This window comes from Neltuma alba, unplaced genomic scaffold (assembly GCF_004799145.2).
Source record: "Neltuma alba isolate B1F8T4 unplaced genomic scaffold, ASM479914v2 tig00012036_pilon, whole genome shotgun sequence".
Lineage (NCBI taxonomy): Eukaryota > Viridiplantae > Streptophyta > Magnoliopsida > Fabales > Fabaceae > Neltuma > Neltuma alba.
The window spans coordinates 614,296-634,198 of record NW_021636601.1 but is presented as its reverse complement, the minus strand read 5'-3'; the positions used below and the strand labels follow the sequence as shown (position 1 = coordinate 634,198).

The 19,903-nt window shown below is 31.8% G+C and overlaps 1 protein-coding gene and 1 pseudogene across 1 annotated transcript; both read right to left on the bottom strand.

Annotated features, from left to right (window-relative positions):
- On the bottom strand, positions 1–16,309 carry LOC114721445 (TMV resistance protein N-like; annotated as a pseudogene).
- Positions 16,310–16,706: 397 nt separating this feature from the next.
- Positions 16,707–19,128, bottom strand: LOC114721444 (toll/interleukin-1 receptor-like protein). Its single transcript, XM_028907261.1, has 5 exons — positions 19,112–19,128; positions 18,935–19,005; positions 17,167–17,650; positions 16,872–17,050; positions 16,707–16,786 (listed from the first exon to the last, which is right to left on the bottom strand). Exons 2-5 carry the CDS (start codon positions 18,966–18,968, stop codon positions 16,707–16,709), a joined length of 777 nt encoding a protein of 258 aa, XP_028763094.1. The 5' UTR covers positions 18,969–19,005; positions 19,112–19,128.
- Positions 19,129–19,903: the final 775 nt, after the last annotated feature.

Below are 19,903 nucleotides of genomic sequence, written 5' to 3'. Positions count from 1 at the left end.
TCAACCATCATCTCCATTGTTGTCATAGTTGCCACCTTTGTTGTCACTGTCACCACTTCTGCCTTCATCACCACCACTATTACCATCATCTTCCGCCACTGCAACTACCAACATTTGGAGGGACAATAAAATTTAGAAGAAATATTGAGAAATGTGACATATAAATAGCAATGAAGGGATTAATAATTTTACTTACGAATGTGGGACCAATTTTTATTTAAATCGTCAATCGCGCCTTAGAATTAGATTAGGTAGGAGAAGTTGAGAAGGATGTATCATTGGGTAATACTACTTCCGATTTTAATTATAAAAGCTAGTTGGCTAATTTAAAGAGATTAGGAAAATAAGTTAAGTTAGTTATTTATAATAAATAGGTGTTGTTTTTCCTAAAATATCATTGCCAATTAAGTATGTTGACTAGAACTATCATTATTAAAAGGACTACTTTAAAACAAAATGCATAAATATTAAAAATAAAGTGAATTAAGATTTTATATTTAAAATCAAAATAAAAATTAAATAAAATATTATATTAAGAAAAGGAGAAAATATTTTTTTTTAAATGGAATTATGGGTGACATTTATATCCAACGTTAATTTGATTGACGTGCTAGATCTTGCTCGCCTTTAAAGCTTTAAATGGTTAATAATAAAGGAGACAAGTGAAAGAGATAAAGTGGGCTGAAATCGCCTATATTTAGAATCCCGCGGCGGTCAATTCCGCGTCTCAGAAGCGTATCTCAAAATCTGGTTCCTACCTCACGCTTACTTTTCATCACCAAATAGGCATACGGCTTCAATTTGGCTACCCTGCAAGGATCGTGACTTCGATGTTACATGCATTTAGATAATATTCTTACAGTTATTAATATAATATCTATTTAATTAATTTGATTAGATTAAAAAAAGTTAGTTATATTAGTTAATTATAAGAAATATGACATATTTTTTTAAAATATTATAATTATTTTTCTTAATATCATTTTTCCATCTTCTACTTGATTATGGTTGAAGGAGTATCCATAAAGGTAATTTAGAAAAACTTGATAAATATGAGAAATATGCCTTATATTTAGGACGAAAATTAACTCAATAATTAGGTTCTATATTAAGGACCTGAAAAGTATGTGCCAATTTTGCTGATACATAATTTATTTTAGATAAAGAAAAATACAAAAGAGAAGCAACTTGGATTAAGGGGTCTTTGGGCATCATAAAAAGTACTTCTCAGAAGTATTTTTCAGCAAATCGAAATAAACTCCTTCACATATTTACTTCGTATACCATAAAAGCACTTTTAAAACTATGGTTTTGATTCCATCCAAACACCCCCTAAAAATTGAATAATAAACACGTAAATGTAATTACAGTTAGAATTTGAATATAATTCTTCCCAGGAGTATTTTTAGGTAAGCAAATTCAAAAAGATTGAGTAAGCAGTTTGGTTGTTGACTTTTGTAGATTATATTTAGATATAATTTTTATATAAATATAAGAACTAAATAATTTCATTAAAAAAAATTACCGTGTCGTCATAAGAATATGATACTTGTTATGTAAATACCAATATTGGCCAAAAAAATGTTTTCCAAATGAAAGCTACGATTGATTTCTTAGATTTGTTAGTGCCAGATAGGGAATCCAATATATTTAACTTGAACTGAAAAACCCCAATATGGAAGGCAAATTTACGTCTTACACTTCTGGTCTACAGTTAAATGTTTGTTTTGTCGTCTTTTACCAAGCGATTTTTTTCTTTTCCTCTTTCGTGGTTCGCTTTCGGGAAAAAAGTAACCTGATAATCCACACAAAATAATACCCGTATAATTAGGATAATATTTTAAAATATTTATAAATATATTTTACGTAAGTCGAGTAAACTTTTCTCATATATTTACCTTGTATTTCATAAATCACGATTAAAAAATTATTTTTAAATTATTTCAAACAAGTCCTAAGTCTTTGTTATTTTGCATTCTCATTTATTATTGTAACAAAATAACTTGGTAAATCTCACAAAACAACTGAAAAAAAATAAAAGGGATATTATTTAATTTCCAATGACTTTCACGCTTTACGCGGTTTGTTTTTTTTTTTTTTGGAGCTGACACGCTTTACGCGTTTTAGCCTAGAAATTCAACATCCAAATGCATGTGCTTTTCTTTTCCATTTAGATCCGTTTGGAATCCCGTTTAAAATTATTTATAAGAACATTTTAATTCAAGATAAAATTTCTCACGTATACTTACTTTATATTTTTTAAATTATAATTAAAAAATTATTTATAAGTTATTTTAAATAGACTTTTAGTATAGTTGTTTATAAATGAGAAGTCTTGAATTTCATTTGTAATTCTGTGCCGTTAATGTCTCCTTTTTTTAGTTTTAGTTTTAGGAAAAAGTTGTCCTTGCAACCAACTTTGTCAAACCGCCAAATTATTATTTAAATCACCATTGGGTGCCCATTATCATTCAAGCTTAACTATAGAAATTTCGTGTATTGATAAAATAAAAGATAATATTTTAATTATTATTCAAGATTACTCTTTTTTTGTTCACAAAGGACAATCTCTGACTGCTCCAAGAAATTCTTACTCAGAATGTCACAGCATCCTACTCCTGGTTGATAAGATTGTAAGTTTGTGACAGCTGAAATATTTTTATAATCTACACGCCGCTCATTTTTCTTACCATTTTTTAATATTTTTTCAAAATACGTGGTGTTTGAATTTCTGACGCTCTGAAACTCTAATTCTAGTGATTTGCAAATATATTAAAAAAAGAATGATGCAAAAGAAGTTGAAAATTATAAATTCCAAATCAGTTTGGTAACACAATTTTATTTGGTATTGATAAGTCTGAATTTATAAATGACAATAAATTTTTGTTGGCATTTCTTGTTTGGCATTTGTAAAATTTCAGCTCTTTTTTTGTTATTGTCCCTATATTAAATGTTTTTAAAAATTTTTTATAAATAATTTATAAAAAAATATGTTAATTTAATATTAAAAAGGAAAAAAAGAGAAAGCAAGGGGATGGGAAAGAAAGAGAAGTTCTGTCGTCCCCCCTGGCCCACCTCACCCCACTCTCTCTCTTCTTTCTTCCTTGGCAACTCTCATATTTTCCTTCCTCTTTGTACGTTTTAGATATTATGAAATTAGATTTATATTTTGGACTAAGAAAACTTAAAGAAAATTACTTATATTTTGTGTCGGACAAATAAAATATTAATACTACAAAAAACAGTGTGTAAACCATATGAACCTCCATATCTATTTTTCTTAATAACAACCACGCTTCAATCATTACTGTTTGGAAGAAAGCCAAGGTAACTTCTGCAAAATAAAAAAAATGTCAAACAGCGTGTTAAGAGAAACTTTCAAGGGAAAATGACAACAAAATACCACCTGAATTCCAAAAAGACAAATAAGGGACCTGAATAAACAAAATGACAAATAGGGCACTGGGTACTAATTTGGAATATAGATTTTCGGCCAAAAGACCAAATTGCCCTGATTGTCTCTGAACATTGAGCAGTGTATTCATGCGATAGAGAAAGGGATAAACTGATTTCCTTCTACGAAACTAAATCCAAGTTCCTGCAGTCACCAAAAAGGATTTTTCGAAATCACGTTGCCGTCGTCGTAGGAGTAGATTGCCATCGCTGAATTTGGTTACCATCGCTGAAATACATTGCCCTGTCTGAAATAACTTGTACCCCCTGAAATTGTCGTCGTCGAAGAGGTCGCTGAAGTATTTGAATTATTCATGAGTGAGTAGAAGTTGATGGCGGGATTTGGATTATTCATTTTTGTGGCTGTTTTATGGTGAAATAGGAACATGATTATTGCATTTGAGGGTTCATATTCAGTATTTGGTGAATGATGAAGCAGAAATCAGAAAATAGTCGCAAGCAATTACGTAATGTAATTGCTGTCATATGTTTGCTGGTTTTTGGTAAATCCCATTCCGTAAATGGTAAATTTTAATATACATTTAGTTAATTATGAAACTTAATAGTTCAATGTTTATTGTGATGTACTTCAGGTGCACGTTCACTGAATGATTTATTTATGCTTACAAGTTGCTCTTCCGGTGAAAACAGGTTTACAAAACCCATTGAAGTGGTCACTTTCACTATAAAAGTTGTAAATCCCATTATGTGTTTTGTAAAATTCAGCGTGAAATTTTATTGGTGGTGAAAAGTAAGTTACTCATCCCCCGAAAATATGTTGCAAAATCTATTAACAAAGCGGTCACTTTTATCACAAAAGTTGTAAATCCCAGCATATGTTTTATAAAATTCAACGTGAAATTTTATTGGTTTTTAGAAACAAGTTACCTATCCCCTGAAAATAGGTTACAAAAGCCATTTAAGAAGTGGTCATTTTCACTATAAAAGTTTGTAAATTTCGCTGTGTGTTTTGTAAAATTCAGTGTGAAATTTTATTGGTTTTTAGAAACAAGTTGCTCATCCCCTGAAAAGAGGTTGCAAAACCCATTTAAGAAGTGATCATTTTCACTAAGAAAGTTGTAAATCTCACTACATGTTTTGTAAAATTCAGCATATAATTTTATTGGTTTTTATAAATAAGTTGCCAATCCCTTGAAAACATGTTGCAAAACCCATTGAAAAAGTGATCATTTTCACTATGAAAGTTGTAAATCTCACTATGTGTTTTGTCAAATTCAGCGTGAAATTTTATTGATTTTTAGAAACAAGTTGCTCATCCCCTGAAAAGAAGTTGCAAAATTCATTTAAGAAGTGGTAATTTTCACTACGAAAGTTGTAAATCTCACTATGTGTTTTGTCAAATTTAGTATGAAATTTTATTAGTTTTTAGAAACAAGCTGCCCATCCCCTGAAAACAAGTTGCAAAACCCATTGAATAAGTGGTCATTTTTACTATGGAAGTTGTAAATCCCACTATACGTTTTGTCAAATTTAGCGTGAAATTTTATTAGTTTTTACAAACAAGTTGTTTATCTCCTGAAAACAGGTTGCAAAACCCATTAACAAAGTAGTCACTTTCACTACAAAAGTTGTAAATCACAATATGTATTTTGTAAAATTCATAATTAACTACATGTATAGTGAAATTTACCATTCACGTAATAAGATTTACCAAAAACCAGCAGGCATATGACAGCAGTTACGTTACGTAATTGCTTGCCATTGTTTTCTGATTTTCGCTTCATCTTTCCCACAGGTTCATCTTTCCTACAGCTTCACATTCTCTGAAAATGGTTTTATGCGAAGAACAGAGACAGAACCAAATTTTAAGCTGTGGGAACCCATCGAAAATCAGCGTCTTCCTCTCTCCTTCCTCTCTTCTTCCCGATTTCATCAGCGTCTTCCTCCTCTCTCCTTTCCGTATTTCATCAGTGTCTTCCTCTCTCCTTCCTCTCTCCTTCCTCTCACTTTCAGACAGGGCATTTTGGTCTTTTGGCCAAAAATCTGAATTCCAGATTGGTACCCAGTTCCCTATATGTCATTTTACTTATTCAGGTGCCTTATTTGTCTTTTTGAAATTCAGGTGGTATTTTATTGTCATTTTCCCAACTTTCAAACCGTCCATTTCGAACAATAGACTATTCTCGACCCAATGATTTAGACTTTCCCGTGCATTATTGGACGGCTGTAATTCATTGGGAGCCAAGTTGCTGCAAAACAACTCCAAGACCTGTTTGGTATGAGGGAAACTGAAGAAACAGAAGGAGAGAAATTTTTTTTTAATAAATTGGATTTTTTAAAAAATAAAAAAATAAGTTTAAAAGCTTTTAATTAATTTTTATTATTCTTTTATATTATATTTTTTCTTTATTAATATTTTAAAACCCCATTTCTTCAATTTTCTAAATCAAGCTTATTAAAATTTTCCCTCCCCTCTCTTCTCCTCCATTTCCTTCTTACCAAACAAACCCTTAGTAAACAATTCTAAAGATACTGTGATGCTCTCAGGTTAGTAACAAATCTTTTCATGAAGCGAAATAATCAATAATCAATAAGTTAAAAAAAAAAAACTCTTATAATTCGTTGAGATTTACTATTCCCACTACGCAAATCTCGTGACGAATGTTTGGTGAAGACGTTTGCGGGCTGTAAATGCAAAGCGGTGAACTCAACCTGAATATCTCTCTCTTATCATCAGTTTTATTAACGTATTAATTAATTTAGCAACTATGCCCAAAATATTTGTAACACTTTAAGTAAACAGTTACATTCATAAAAAGAAAACTTCATAGTAGCCTTCCTATAAATAAGAAACGAATTCTTTTTGTCTAAAATTTTAAATAGCCTTTTTATTTTTATTATCATTAAATATAGGCCACTTATCATATCTCTACAATAAATTTTCACTCATTATCTTTCATATGTACTTCCTTGACAAACAATGATATAATTAGAAAAATATATATATCTTACATAATAAATTTTCACTCATTATCTCTCGTATGTACTCTCTTAACAAACAATGGTATAATTAGAAAAATATGTACATGTCTTACACAATAAAGTTTCACTCATTATCTCTCATATGTACTCTCTTAACAAACAATGGTATAATTGGAAAAATATGTATATCTCTTGCGTAATAAATTTTCACTCATTATCTCTTATGTGTACTCTCTTACGCATTTATTATTTTTAACAAAATTTAACTAATATTTAGAAACGCCTGATTTTGTTTAATTGTTTTTTTATAATAAGGAAGGAAATGAGTATTATACTTTAAGAAGTTAAAACTTACAACCTTAAAAACGAATAAGTCATTTGGGGAAAAATCATCAGAGGCCAGGGATCAAAATTATCAATGACTTATTTTATACATTAATAAGAAGGTTTGGAGAGGAGGAAGGAAGAAGGAAGAGAAGATAATATTAATAATATTTAAACGAATAATTAAAAATGAGATATTATGGATAGAATTATAAATGAAAAAAATCAATAGCTTATATCTATATTTAATTCAAAAAATTTTATTCATAACATATGCTCTTGATTGTTTTTCATTCATAATAAACATAAAAAAAATATAGATATGCCCTTATTTTTCTTATATATGTAGATAAATGAAAATAAATAGAATTATATATATATAGCTTCCAATTCTAATATTTTAAATTAAATTTAAAATGTAAATAAAATATTATGAATGACAAAATCAAATTAAAATTTATTAAGGGAGTTACCAAGAAAAACTATTTGAGGAAACATACAAAAAGGAGGAAAAATATGAGAGTTGATGAGGAAGGAAGAAGAGAGAGAAGGGGTGAGGTAGGGGAAGAGAGATGTGAGGAGGGACAGAGAGAGGGGGAGAGTTTTTACAGAAGTGATGCAGGTGAGAGTGTCAAAAGGTATTGTGAAAAAATATAAAAATTATGGTAAGAGAAATGAGTACTATGTAAATTGACATACCACCTTTTGTTTTAAATATAAGACCTAGTTGACTAATTTGAGTAGGTTGAAAAAATAAGTTAATTTTGTTATTCGTAATAAATAAGTGTTGTATTTTCTAAAATATCTTTTTTAATTAAGTTTATTGGCTAAAACTATCATTATCAGAAAGACTATCTTAAAAAAATAGATAAACATGAGAAACAAAGTGAATTAGGTTTTATATGGAAGACCAAAATAAAAATCAAACAAGATTTTATATTAAAAACCGAAGATGGTATATGATAAAAATATTTAGCTATCACAATTTCATTGGTCAGGGCAAGGATGTGGTGGTTCTCTGAGTGTATGTAAAAATTTCTATGACCGCTCCTTGTGAAAAGGCAACTCACACCACCTCACTAGCTTGTTTACCCAGTGCTCGAAGCCACAACCTCTAATTTTTTTACCAATAGATGTTTTAGCCCATTGATGGAGTCCAATTTGCCATTTAATCTCATATGCCTTTGGTTTGGTTGCCTCCTTTCACCTCCGTCCATTTGTTACTACTGCCCCTACAATCATCGCCACTGCCTCTACCACCGCTCCTCGGCCCACCACCTCAAGCGTCACCCCCCACCACCGTCTCCTTGCCACCGTTGTTATCATTGTTGCCACTTCTGGCTTTGTCGCCGCCACTATTTCTAATTTTCTATCACCTCCCGTCACTGCGACTACCACCATTTGGAGAGACAATAGACTTTAGAAGAATATTGACAAATGTGACATATAAATAGCAATGAAGGGGTCAATAATTCTACTTACGAATGGGGGACCAAGTTTTCGTTAAATCGTCAATCGCGCCTTAGAATTAGATTAGGTGGGACAAGTTGAGAAGGATGTATCATTAGGTAATATTTTTTTTTTCCTTTTCTTTTCTTTTTTTCTTTTTAAAATTGGCATTATGGGTGACATTTATATTTAATGTTAATTTGATTGACGTGCATCATCGCACTCTCACTCACGTTTTAAAAGCTTTAAATGGTTAATAATAAAAGAGACAAAAGTGGAAGACATAGCGAGGTGAAATCGCCTATGTTTAGAATCCCTTGTCTGTCAATTCTTCGTCTCAGAAGCATACCTTGAAATCTGGTTCCCACCTCACCCTTGCTTGTCATCCCCAAACATGTATACGTCTTCAATTTGGCCTCCCCACAAGTACTGTGACTTCGATGTTATATGCATGTGGATAAACACCATTTAATGCTGACACAGACGGCTAATCCAATAAAATATCAATTGGAGGAATCTCCAGAAGGTGTCTGATAGTAAAAAGTATTTTTTCACAAATTGAGATACATTTTTTTTATATATTTACTTTGTATACCGTAAAAATACTTTTAAAATCATGGTTTTGATTCTATTCAAACATCCTCTTAATCTCACATATATTTCCTTTTAAAGTGAACTCATTTCACGCAAAAAAAAAAAAAAAACAGGTTCAAGGTGGATTTAAACACACGAGTTGAAGGTTAGCTGCGAACTATGGGTTGTCCTAATACAACACCACCCGCCATGTTTAGGTTAGGTTCCAAACTCAAAACTGACATTAACATGTTTCTACTTGCACACATATTTAAATTGAACAGAACCGAGAACTATGTAAATTGTCTTTGTTTTAATAATTATATGATTGTCTAACTAGGCTAAATTATTGTTAAGCCCAAGTTAAAGTAACCTTCTTAGAGACTTTTCCGTATTTATATAGGCTCGAACTCAAGACTTAGATGCCTCCATTAAAGCGGGTTGAACTTTAAAGTACGGAATGATTCAGATCTTGAGTGGAATGGGCCGGGCAAGTGGGAGTATGGGCCAGATATGACATACGTATTGGGCCAAGAATGAGGTCAAAGCCTTTTGAGTATAAGAAAAAGGGGAGGTACAAAAATTCTCTTTTCCCCTGTCCATGACTCTAATTCTTCCCCTCAGATTTTATTTTGACTTTATCAAGTGACCAACGGAAGAAAAAGGAAGAAGTAAAGCGAAAATCCCACCACATTATCTGTCAAAGAGTGCCACAAATGGGAGAATATAATCATTTATGTACAACCATGCATATAGATCAGTTTTAGCTCTGAAATGAAAATATACTGACTTCAGAAAAAGAATCGCAGCCAAAAATGGAAGAAAGTTTCCAAATTTCAAATCTTCATTGCCTTTCTAGTCAAATTGGTAGCTTTAGATGATGAAGGCTCCATTTGTTCATCAAATGACTCATTATATATCAAATAGATGACTGTTTTCTTCACCAAGAATCCTTTCTCAAAAGCTACTATCACCTCCACTTGATCATTAGATTCAAGATTTGATATTATTTCCTTCCCGTCTGCTTCTTCAAATGAAGTGAGTGACTCTTGCGTGTAGCGCGAAGTGATTGTCTTTGTATAATTTATGATCATGAGGCTAATTATACAAGACTGGCATGCCTTGTTACCCAAATCACTTGAGGGGAAATATACGCAACAAATAGTCATTCCTTTTAACTTATCATGACTATTAAATGAAGGTACTTTAAATTTTACAGAATCTCCTTCACCCTTGAATGTTAGCCAATAGGGGTAATTGTCACAGGGGAGAGCACAATCGTCATTATACTCTGTAAGATTCAATCCCTGCATAATGATGGAAACATGGACACTAATTTAATTATATAATATGCATGCAGCAATCTTTCTCAAACAATAAAAAAGAAAATCCAATTAGATTAGTGAGAACCTGTGAAACCCTCTCTGAAAGTGTATGAAAGACTTGACAATTCTTTCCAATTTGAACTAAAAGATGTCTAGAGCAATTTTTAGGCCTCCAGTTGTCCATACAATTTGTGGCACACAAAGAATCAAGAATCTCCAATCCATCTTCCAACAAAGGACTTTGTTGCTTTAGTTCACTGCTAGGGGTTGTTAAAGAATTAGGGATATCGTTTAGCATATTCAACAAAATCGATGATGGCATGCCCGCATGTGTTGGAATTAGAGGTAGTGGACTGTTTGTCGGGGACATCCAAGACTGGTAAAGAGAAGGAATCACATGATGTGATAATCCTTCATGACCACAAATAGATAGATACAAGATGCTCTTCAATCTCGCTATAGAAAAGGGCACTTGTTTTATTGCAGGAGCAATTAGAGTTGTCAAAGATTCCATTCGCTCTATGTCCTCCTCTAGCTTTTCAATATTCTTACAACCAGAAAGAATGAGAGTTTTTAAGCATTTTAATCTATAAATGCTTCTTGGGAGACTATGAAGGCCAATACAATCCTCCAAGTCTAGTAAAAGAAGTTTATGAAGAAGCCCAATAGACTGGTGTACCATGACTAAACTCGGACAATCTTTGAGGATCAACTTTTCAAGATTTGGTAGTTTTGAGAAATCAGGAGTTTGCACCAAGTAATGAGAGTGGCTGAGATTGAGGATTTTCAGCATCTTCAATAACTACAACAAAATTATTTAATTGCAAGGAGGGATTGTATTATCATCTTTAAAAAATAAATAACAAGATACGTGGAAACAATTACATAATTACATGTAAAATCCTTCATCTGAAACGAAAATTCGTGAGTGAAAACATTGTTTCCAGTCAATTTAAAAATTAACCCTTGAAGGGAAAAAAAGAATATGGAATATTTAATCTGGAAAAGGTAACACAAAATTCCATATGATGGTGTATTGCCTAGATCTATAGCAAGACGAATAAAGCGAATGTGAAATAAAGATAATCTAGCACAAGCATTCAGCTTTATTCTTTAGTAGTAGCAAGGGAAGACTCATTCATAAGCTATAAAAAAAATCTAAAATAAATATCTATATCAAGAAGGCTGTAAATAAAAAATCCAATAAAAAAATCCATCTTTTATTCAGTATCTATGAACTTTGAAGCTATTACCAACAAATTAACCAAGCTTTCAAGTCAGATACTGGCAGAGCTAAAAACTTACGATAATACTTTATCTCACAGAAACTACTAACCCATGCTACAAATTTGAAGTAGGGAAAATCTCTATAAAACCGGCTAAAATATATAAATCCAAATTAAGGCATACACTTTTATCAAATTCTTAATCAAGTCGTGAGATCTAACTTATGATTTCTAAATATTGTCAAATGTATAAAATGAATCACTTTAATAAAAAAAATTCATTATTTTATCCCTTCTATCTCTCATCTCTTATGATTATTTTTTGAGAAAAAAAAAATACAAGTGATTTTATAGTGTTTAAAATTTGTATGTATAACTAAGCTTCAAAAATATTCTAATAAAACATTTTAAATTACAATATAAATAGCCTTGAAATAAATATTTTTTATTTGCTGTTTGTAGATATTTATTTTAAGATCTTAAATATTTTAATGACATGAAATATTTAATATTATATTCTTATAATTTACTTTAGTTTTATTAGCTAAACCTTCGATTCAGAAAATAAAAAATAATTTTTATTTTACTCTGCTCTGAAATATTATTTATATCAATTACAAATATTTTTTAAACAAAATATTTTTCTCTAAATATTTATTTAAAGAGTCTTATATTGTAATTTAAAATTTTTGATTAAAATATTTTTGAAAGTTTTAGTTATATGCAAATTTTAAACACTGTAAAAATTACTTATGTGTTTTCTAGTCTCAAAAAGTAATCATAAGATATGAGAGACCAAATTAATTTTTCTTTCTAATTAAAGAGGACATTCTATTTATTCAGCAACATTCAAAAATTCGTGATAAGGTCACATGGCCTAATTAAGAATTTATTAAAAGTGTACGTCTTAATTTAAATTTAGATATTTTAGTTGGATTTTATTAGGATTCTCTCTTTGAATTTTTTTTAAAAGAGAATCAGGTTTTCTGTGTCATAAAAATTTAGAGTTTGTTTTTTTCAATTTCAGTTGCTGTTATGACTAAAAAAGCCAACAAATTAAGTACTAATTTACATACCTGGGGTTCCTTCCACAATTGTCTGAGGCTACTGTATTTCAAGTCAATAGCAACTAATCCTTGTTGATAAAAGTTGCTGGGAATGTATTTTACAGGAAAGCCATGCCAGCAAAGCCATTTGAGATCTCTAGAAATGTATTTGTAGTCTCCTCTAAGTTGTATATTGTCAAGACAAAGTAATCGAAGTCTCTTCATATTCTTAAATGTTTCTGTCTGAAAATTCATTTTTTCACTCTGTGACAGCTTCAAAGACAATCCTTCAATAGCCGCTGTTCCCTACAAAAATAAAAGCATATTGAAATTAAAGTGCGCACTTGTGTTCTATGTTTGCCAGAAAGCAAACTAAGTCACTAAAAAATGAGTTTTTAAATGCTTACAATAAGAGAGAAGAAATCAGATGGTTTATATGACCAATTTATGGATGCTCGATCATTTGCGCTTCTTACAATAAATGTTAACAAGAAACAGTAAATACTGAATAGAAAAACTCCTACCATGTGTTCTAATAACACGGCAAGGGCATCCTTATGAAACCATAACCTACTTCTCTTTCCAAGCTCCTTTTGAGATTGTTCACGAATTATTTCTCTTCCCATGTCCCGCAGCAAATCATGCATACCAAGCTTGTTCTTCTCATCAATGGTTACAAGGCATCGCTCCGAAAGGGTTTTGATTCCAATATCAGCAAAGAATTCACAACCATTTAATATTTGCGTTACTTCATTTTTGTCCATCCCAATAAAAAAGCTAGATATATCAAGGAATATTTCTTTCTCCAAATCATCTAACCCATCAAAACTTATCTTTAGTTTCTTATGTATCTTGCTGTTGGGAATCTTTTTAAGTTTCTCCAATAAACTCTTCCATTCCTTGGCTTCTCTACCAAATAAATAGGAGCCAAGGACTTCAAGAGCTAATGGAAGTCCCCCACAATATGCAACTATATCTCTTGAAAGTTCAGTAAAATCTTCTTTAGGACATTCTTGTTTAAATGCATGCCAACTAAAAAGCTCAATAGATTCCCCTACATCCAAATTCTTCATTAGATAAACACCACAGTTTATTTCAAGAAGTAGACGTTGATTTCTAGTTGTGATGATTATTATACTTCCTGATTTAAACCAGTCACGACTTCCAACTAGAGCATTTAGTTGGGCCGACTCATCCACATCATCAAGCACAACTAATGCCTTTTTATGGCAAAGTCTCTCCCTCAATGTGATTGTTCCTGATTCAATGCTATTTATCTTCATTTTTGTTGTCCTACATATTTCAGAAAGAAGTTGGTTCTGTAAGCTCACTTGGTCTTTTTCTTGGCTCCAAACTTTTCTAATATTTGGAAGGTAACTTCTACTCTCAAACATGGGACCAATTTCATTATAAATGGCTTTGGCAATAGTTGTCTTGCCTACGCCACCCATTCCCCATATCCCCACAATGACAACATCTTCAGATTGATGATTTTGGAGCATTGTGATCAATTCTTGCACACGATTATCCATTCCTACTGGGTACTCAGCGACAAACAAGCCTTTCCTGCCCAATATATCACAAACATTCTCAACAACAGCTTTGACATTTTCACTCTCATCCCTGCAAATCATATATGCATTTATAAAGAAAATGAGTATTGGTTCTAGAAAGTCAAGCTACATGTGTATGGAGAAGAGGATATATTATGAATAAATTATAGATCAAAGGCTTATTAAAAAAAAACTATAGATGAAAGTGACACGACCTACGCAGTAGCATTGATAGGAGGAGAAAATATATTAAAACAAACATTCAGTTCATTATGAGTAGAATAGTTTATATGAATAAATATCACACTTATTCATATGATCTAAAATGAGAAAAGGAAGAAGAGAAGAGAAAGAATAAGAGATAGAGAATTTGAGAGAAGCAAGGAAGAAATATAAGAGAAGGAAATGATAAGGCATACAAACAAGAGGTTTTAGGGCGTGTTTATATAGAATTTATCCTTTAGTAATTAAAACAGATATCAATAGGAGTGACTTTGATATAAAATAATCTGAAAAGGTCACATTTATTTAAAACTTTACTGTAAATCACAGAGAACAAGATTATTTCTTGTTCCTCAAATCTTTAAATATTTTTCTAATATTTTTCTTTATTCTTGACTAAGGTTGTGATTCCATCATTACATCTATATATCTATACAAAATTGGATGCGTGGAGGCCATTTTGCATTGAAATGGTGACTAGCTTATTTAATTTTAGGCTTCATGCAATGCATATCATGTGCTTATAATTTTGATTAAAAAAAGGCTCCATTTTGCAATAAGCTCGTTCACACACACGGTTAATTAGTGGCAATATAAATAATTCAGAAGTCAAAAATGCCAAAAAAAAAAAAAAACTTGCAATGAAGCACAATTAATGATAACGCATATATCTTGTGCTAAGTTGATTTTTATAATAAGCCATGCATGATTCTAGGAGGAGTTTGCTAGCCCCAGTACTCGATTTGATAAAATATTCACGGAAATTGCGAGCGGAAAAAAACTGTACCGGCATGGGGAACAAGCTAAAGTGTGGCGTGTCCCTAATAATGATGCCTTGATATTCCGGAAAGACGAGTACCATGATACTCCTTGTTATAGTGAAATATGCATTATTTAAATATAGTTTTAATGATTTAGATTTAAAATTTTTAAATAAAAAAATTATTTTTTTAAATATCTTACAATTAAGAGATTATATTTATTTTGGATTATATATCTATTAAAAAAATATTTTTCAAAAAGTAAAATTCGAAAACTTAAATCTTGGCCGTCCATTTTAAATTTGTACAGTTGGGATTTGATGAGTATCATGATACTTACTATTGTGATGAGTATTGAAACTGGTTCTTGATATTTCAATTATTCCAAACAATACACATTTTTTGCCAGCACAAACAATATACATATACATACATATAAAATACACATAAGGTGTCTCAATCAAAAAGCAAATAAAGAGTAAAAAGATTACCTGGAACCAAGTACAACGATGCCCGCAATGCCCCCAGCTTCAGCAAGGGCTGTCTTCCAGTTAGAAACTTGATAATCAGGGGGTGAAATTCTTTGTATAAGATCTTCAAATGCTATTCCAAAATTAGAAGTTTGATTACGAATATCTGCTGGATACACGTAATAAAACACGGGTAGAACCACCTGATCATTTGATTTATGAAGCTCCATGATTATTGACAACTCCTCCAAACACCATTTAGATGCAGCGTATTCCCTAGAGAAGATGATAATTGCAATTTTTTAAGTTCCAATTGCTTGCAATAGTTCCGTTTTGATATGGTTTCCTCTGGGAAGCTCAACATCATCTTTGAAAACAGTAATACCAGCATTACATAGAGCCGAATAGAGATGTGAAGTAAAAGTTGCCCGAGTGTCTTCACCTCTAAAACTCAAAAATACCTCGTATTTATGACCTGATTATTATATTTCAAAAATACAGAATATCAATAAATTAAGTTGTGATTTAAAATAATGTTATGATATAAACATCTTTCTAATTTAAGATTATAACATGTCAGAAATATTATGGATGATACATGCATGTTTGATAATATGTATGTAAAGCACATGCATCCTCACAAAACCATAACTTACCCCGATTTGGAAGCTTATTTTGTGAAGTTTGACGTATTATCTGTCTTCCCATGAGCTGCAACAGATTATGCATTTCAAGTTTGTTGTTGTCAATGGTTACAAGGCTTCGATCCACTAGGGCTCTTATCCCAGTGCTAGGGTTACATCCAAGGCCATCCAGCTTCTGAATCACATCATGCATGTCTTCCCCAGTATGAAATAGAACTATATTTAGAAATATTTCTTTTTTATGTTCATCTAAAGAGTCAAAGCTGTGCTTTAGTTGGTCGTATATATCAAGAGGGATATTTGTGCTCAGTTTCATCAATGCTGACTCCCATTCCATCGGTGACCGCCCATACACAATGTAGATGGTATATAGAATAGCTAGGGGCAGTCCCTCAGTATAGGCAAGTATCATTCTTCTACAATGTTCGTTGAGTTCTCCTTCAGGACTTGCTTGATTAAATGCCTTTCTAGCAAAAAGTTGAAGGGACTCATGATCAGTCAAAAGTTTCATGCTATGTATAAGGTCCACTTGAAAGGCCTGAAGTAGATGTAAATCTCTTGTTGTAATGATTATTCTACTCCCTTCACCAAACCAGCTTCCACGTAAAGCATGTAGTTGCTCCAAGTGATTCACATCATCAAGCACAATAAGTACCTTCCTTTGGAAAGATATTATATTCAACTTGAGGCATGCTGATTGATCAACGCTAAGCATTGTCACCGTATCTGTTCCTTCATTGAGAACTGAATGAAGATTTTGTAGTAAAGAATCTGAGCCTTTCCTCTCCCAAGCTTCCCTGACATTTAACAGAAAACATGCACTCTCAAATTCGAATTGAATGTGGTCAAAAATGAGTCTGGCAAGAGTTGTTTTGCCAGCACCTCCCATTCCCCATATACCTATGGAAACAACATCTTTTGTTTTGTTATCTTGGAGCATTTTAATCACTTCTTGCACTTGAGAACGAACTCCAACTAGGCCATCCGTGGCAAACGGGCCTTTTGTATTCAATATATAACGAACACACTGGACAATATGCTGAGTATACTCACTTTGATTGCTGTGAATTATTAATAAAAAAAAAAGCAGAAGAGCAATGGTTGGTTAAGCATGACTGCAAAATATTTGGAAAATCGAAAATAATTAAAACACAAAATGAAATGAAAAATAAATTACTTGGAATTGAAATAAGGCACAAGAACCCCATAATGGCCTCCAACTTCACTGAGAGCTGTCCTCCACCTTGACACTTCATCTTCGGTGGGTGAAATTCTTTGTATAAGACCTTGAAATGCTTTTCCAAAGCTATATTCTTGATTACGAACTTCGGACCGATCCACACCATGAAATATGGGAAGAACCACCTGATCATATGCTCTGCGAAACTCCATGATTTTTGTGAGTTCCTCAAGGCACCTTCTGGAACTAGCATAGTGTTCAGAGAGGATGATGATTGAAATTTTTGAACCTTCAATAATGCTTCGCAACAATTGAGTTGAAACATCATCTCTGAAAACGGAAATCCTGCCCATCCTTAGAGATGAATAGAGACAGGAAGCGAAATATTCTTGAGTCTCTACACCTCTGCTAAAACTCAACACCACTTCGTATTCATTGCTTCTAGGACTGTCTTTGTTGTAATTCTCGAGTTGTAACGTGCCTTGTTTAAAAAAAAGCAAAAAAACAAAGAAAGAAAACTCAAGAACTCCTCATATTTATTGCTTACATTTTAAATTACATAAACACCTACAAATGTGTACAGGTTAGGTTCAGCTAAATTATGCTGAATTAGGCTTCTATTCGGAAACCAATTCCATTAAATTGGCTTCCGCAGGGCAGCAACTAGAGCTTCTGGTGTCAAAGAAGAATGCTTGTTTGGAGTCTGGAGGAGATAAAAGAGAAAAAGATCGACGGTGATGGCAAAAAAGTGATGCCGGTGATGGCAGTTGACGGCTTCTTTTTACGTTTTTTTTTAATAATAAATAACAAGCGCATTTTGAACTTTCGGTAACAGGGATATATATATATATCTATATATATGTGCATAATAAAATTCTATAAAAATTTCATTAGCATTCCAAGTAGTCGAGGCAATGTTGGGCGCCTTTGGATTCGAATTGTTCTTTTTTGTTTTTTTGCCAGACCCGAGCAGATTTTTAAACCCGCTTCCATTTCTATTTTCGGATCCATTTCCGTTTCTTGTTGACCAACGTCCAGAAGGCTCAAGCCCATTAAGGGCCCATTAATCTATTATTTTGTTATTTCAAATATTTATTTCTTTAAGATATTTTAGGAAAATAAGATCAGCTAATGTATCTGATTTCATCTAGATTAGATTTATCCAAATTCATAAGTTTTCTTTTTTTATATTTTTCAGTTATTTTCTATTAGTATATGTACCAACCCTACGATTGAATAAAGTTTTGAAGCTGAGAGTTGATAGCTCGGCCGATTTCCTTCATTAATCTTCATTTCTCCTCCTCTAGTTTTTAATATAGGACCTAATCATTAAGTTAATTTTAGTCTTAAATATAAGACTTATTTATCATATTTATTAATTTTTTTAAATTATCCTTATAAATACTCCCTCAATAATCAAGTAAGTGAGGGATGGAGGATATTAAAAAAGATGATTATAGTGTTTTAGAAAAAACATATAATATTTTTTACAATTAACTATCTTACGTAACTTTCTTAATCCAATCAAATTAGTTAAATAAATCTTATATTAAGGACTAGAGAATTATATATGTTCACTTCTATCTCTTTTATAACTATTTTCTAGTGTACGAAAGGAGCCAAAAGATTATTTCTTGGTGGTAATTAATTTCTTTTGTGTTAATCATAATGTCCCTATTTGATTTCTTTTTAACACACGTCTTTTATTTTTCAAGTATGACATCTAAAATATCTCCCCACCGAAAATGAAATGATTAACGGTTACCTTGCTGTGTCATAGGCATATTCACCTGACCCATCGAATTTTCCGTCGGTATGGGATTCAAAGATATTGGACTGTTGGAATGAAGAAGAAGAAGAAGTAGAATCCGTTAAAAGTGGAACAACCAGCATCATCATCAATCAAACCAGGAAAAAAAGTGCAGGTGGAGCGGAAAGTTACCTGTGAATTGCTGGGTTGGCCACGAATGTAGTTGATGATCGATAAAGATCAGAGGGGGGAGAGAGAGAGAGAGACTTACGGGTTGGAGATCAAGAAGTAAAATGAAAAAAAAATGTATATAATACTCCTGATGTATCCAATCAGCGGTTTGTGGAAAAAGAAACGGGGAGCCGCCCTTATGTCAGCCATTGACTTGACTCCGTTAATTGTATTTTTAAAATATAATCTTCCGATCCTTAATACAGGACCTAATTCTTGAGATAATTTTGGTTTTAAATATAAGACCAATTTCTCATATTTATCAATTTTTTCTAAATTACTCCTATGGATACTCCCTCAACCATAATCAAGTAGAAGAGAGAGAAAGGGTATTAAGAAAGATGATTATAGTGTTTTGGGAAAAATGTGTCACTTTTCTTATAATTAACTAACCTACCTAACTTCCTTAATCTAATCAAATTAGTTAAATGGGTCTTATATTAAGGATCAGAGGAGTACTTTTTTTATCCTATTAATAAAATAGAGAGAGAAAACAATTTTTAGTTCTATTTATAGGACACTAAAAAAGAATTTTTGTATAGGTATACAATTTTACTATTTATTTATTATTATATTGACTCTATCTATATGAAATGTAACATATACTACCTCCGGTCCTTAATATAAGATTCTATTTGACTTTTATTTTGATCATAAATATAAGACCCCAATCCACTTTGTCTATCATATTTATATATTTTTTTCAAAATAGCCCTTTTAACAATAATAGTTTTAGTCAATACACTTAATTAA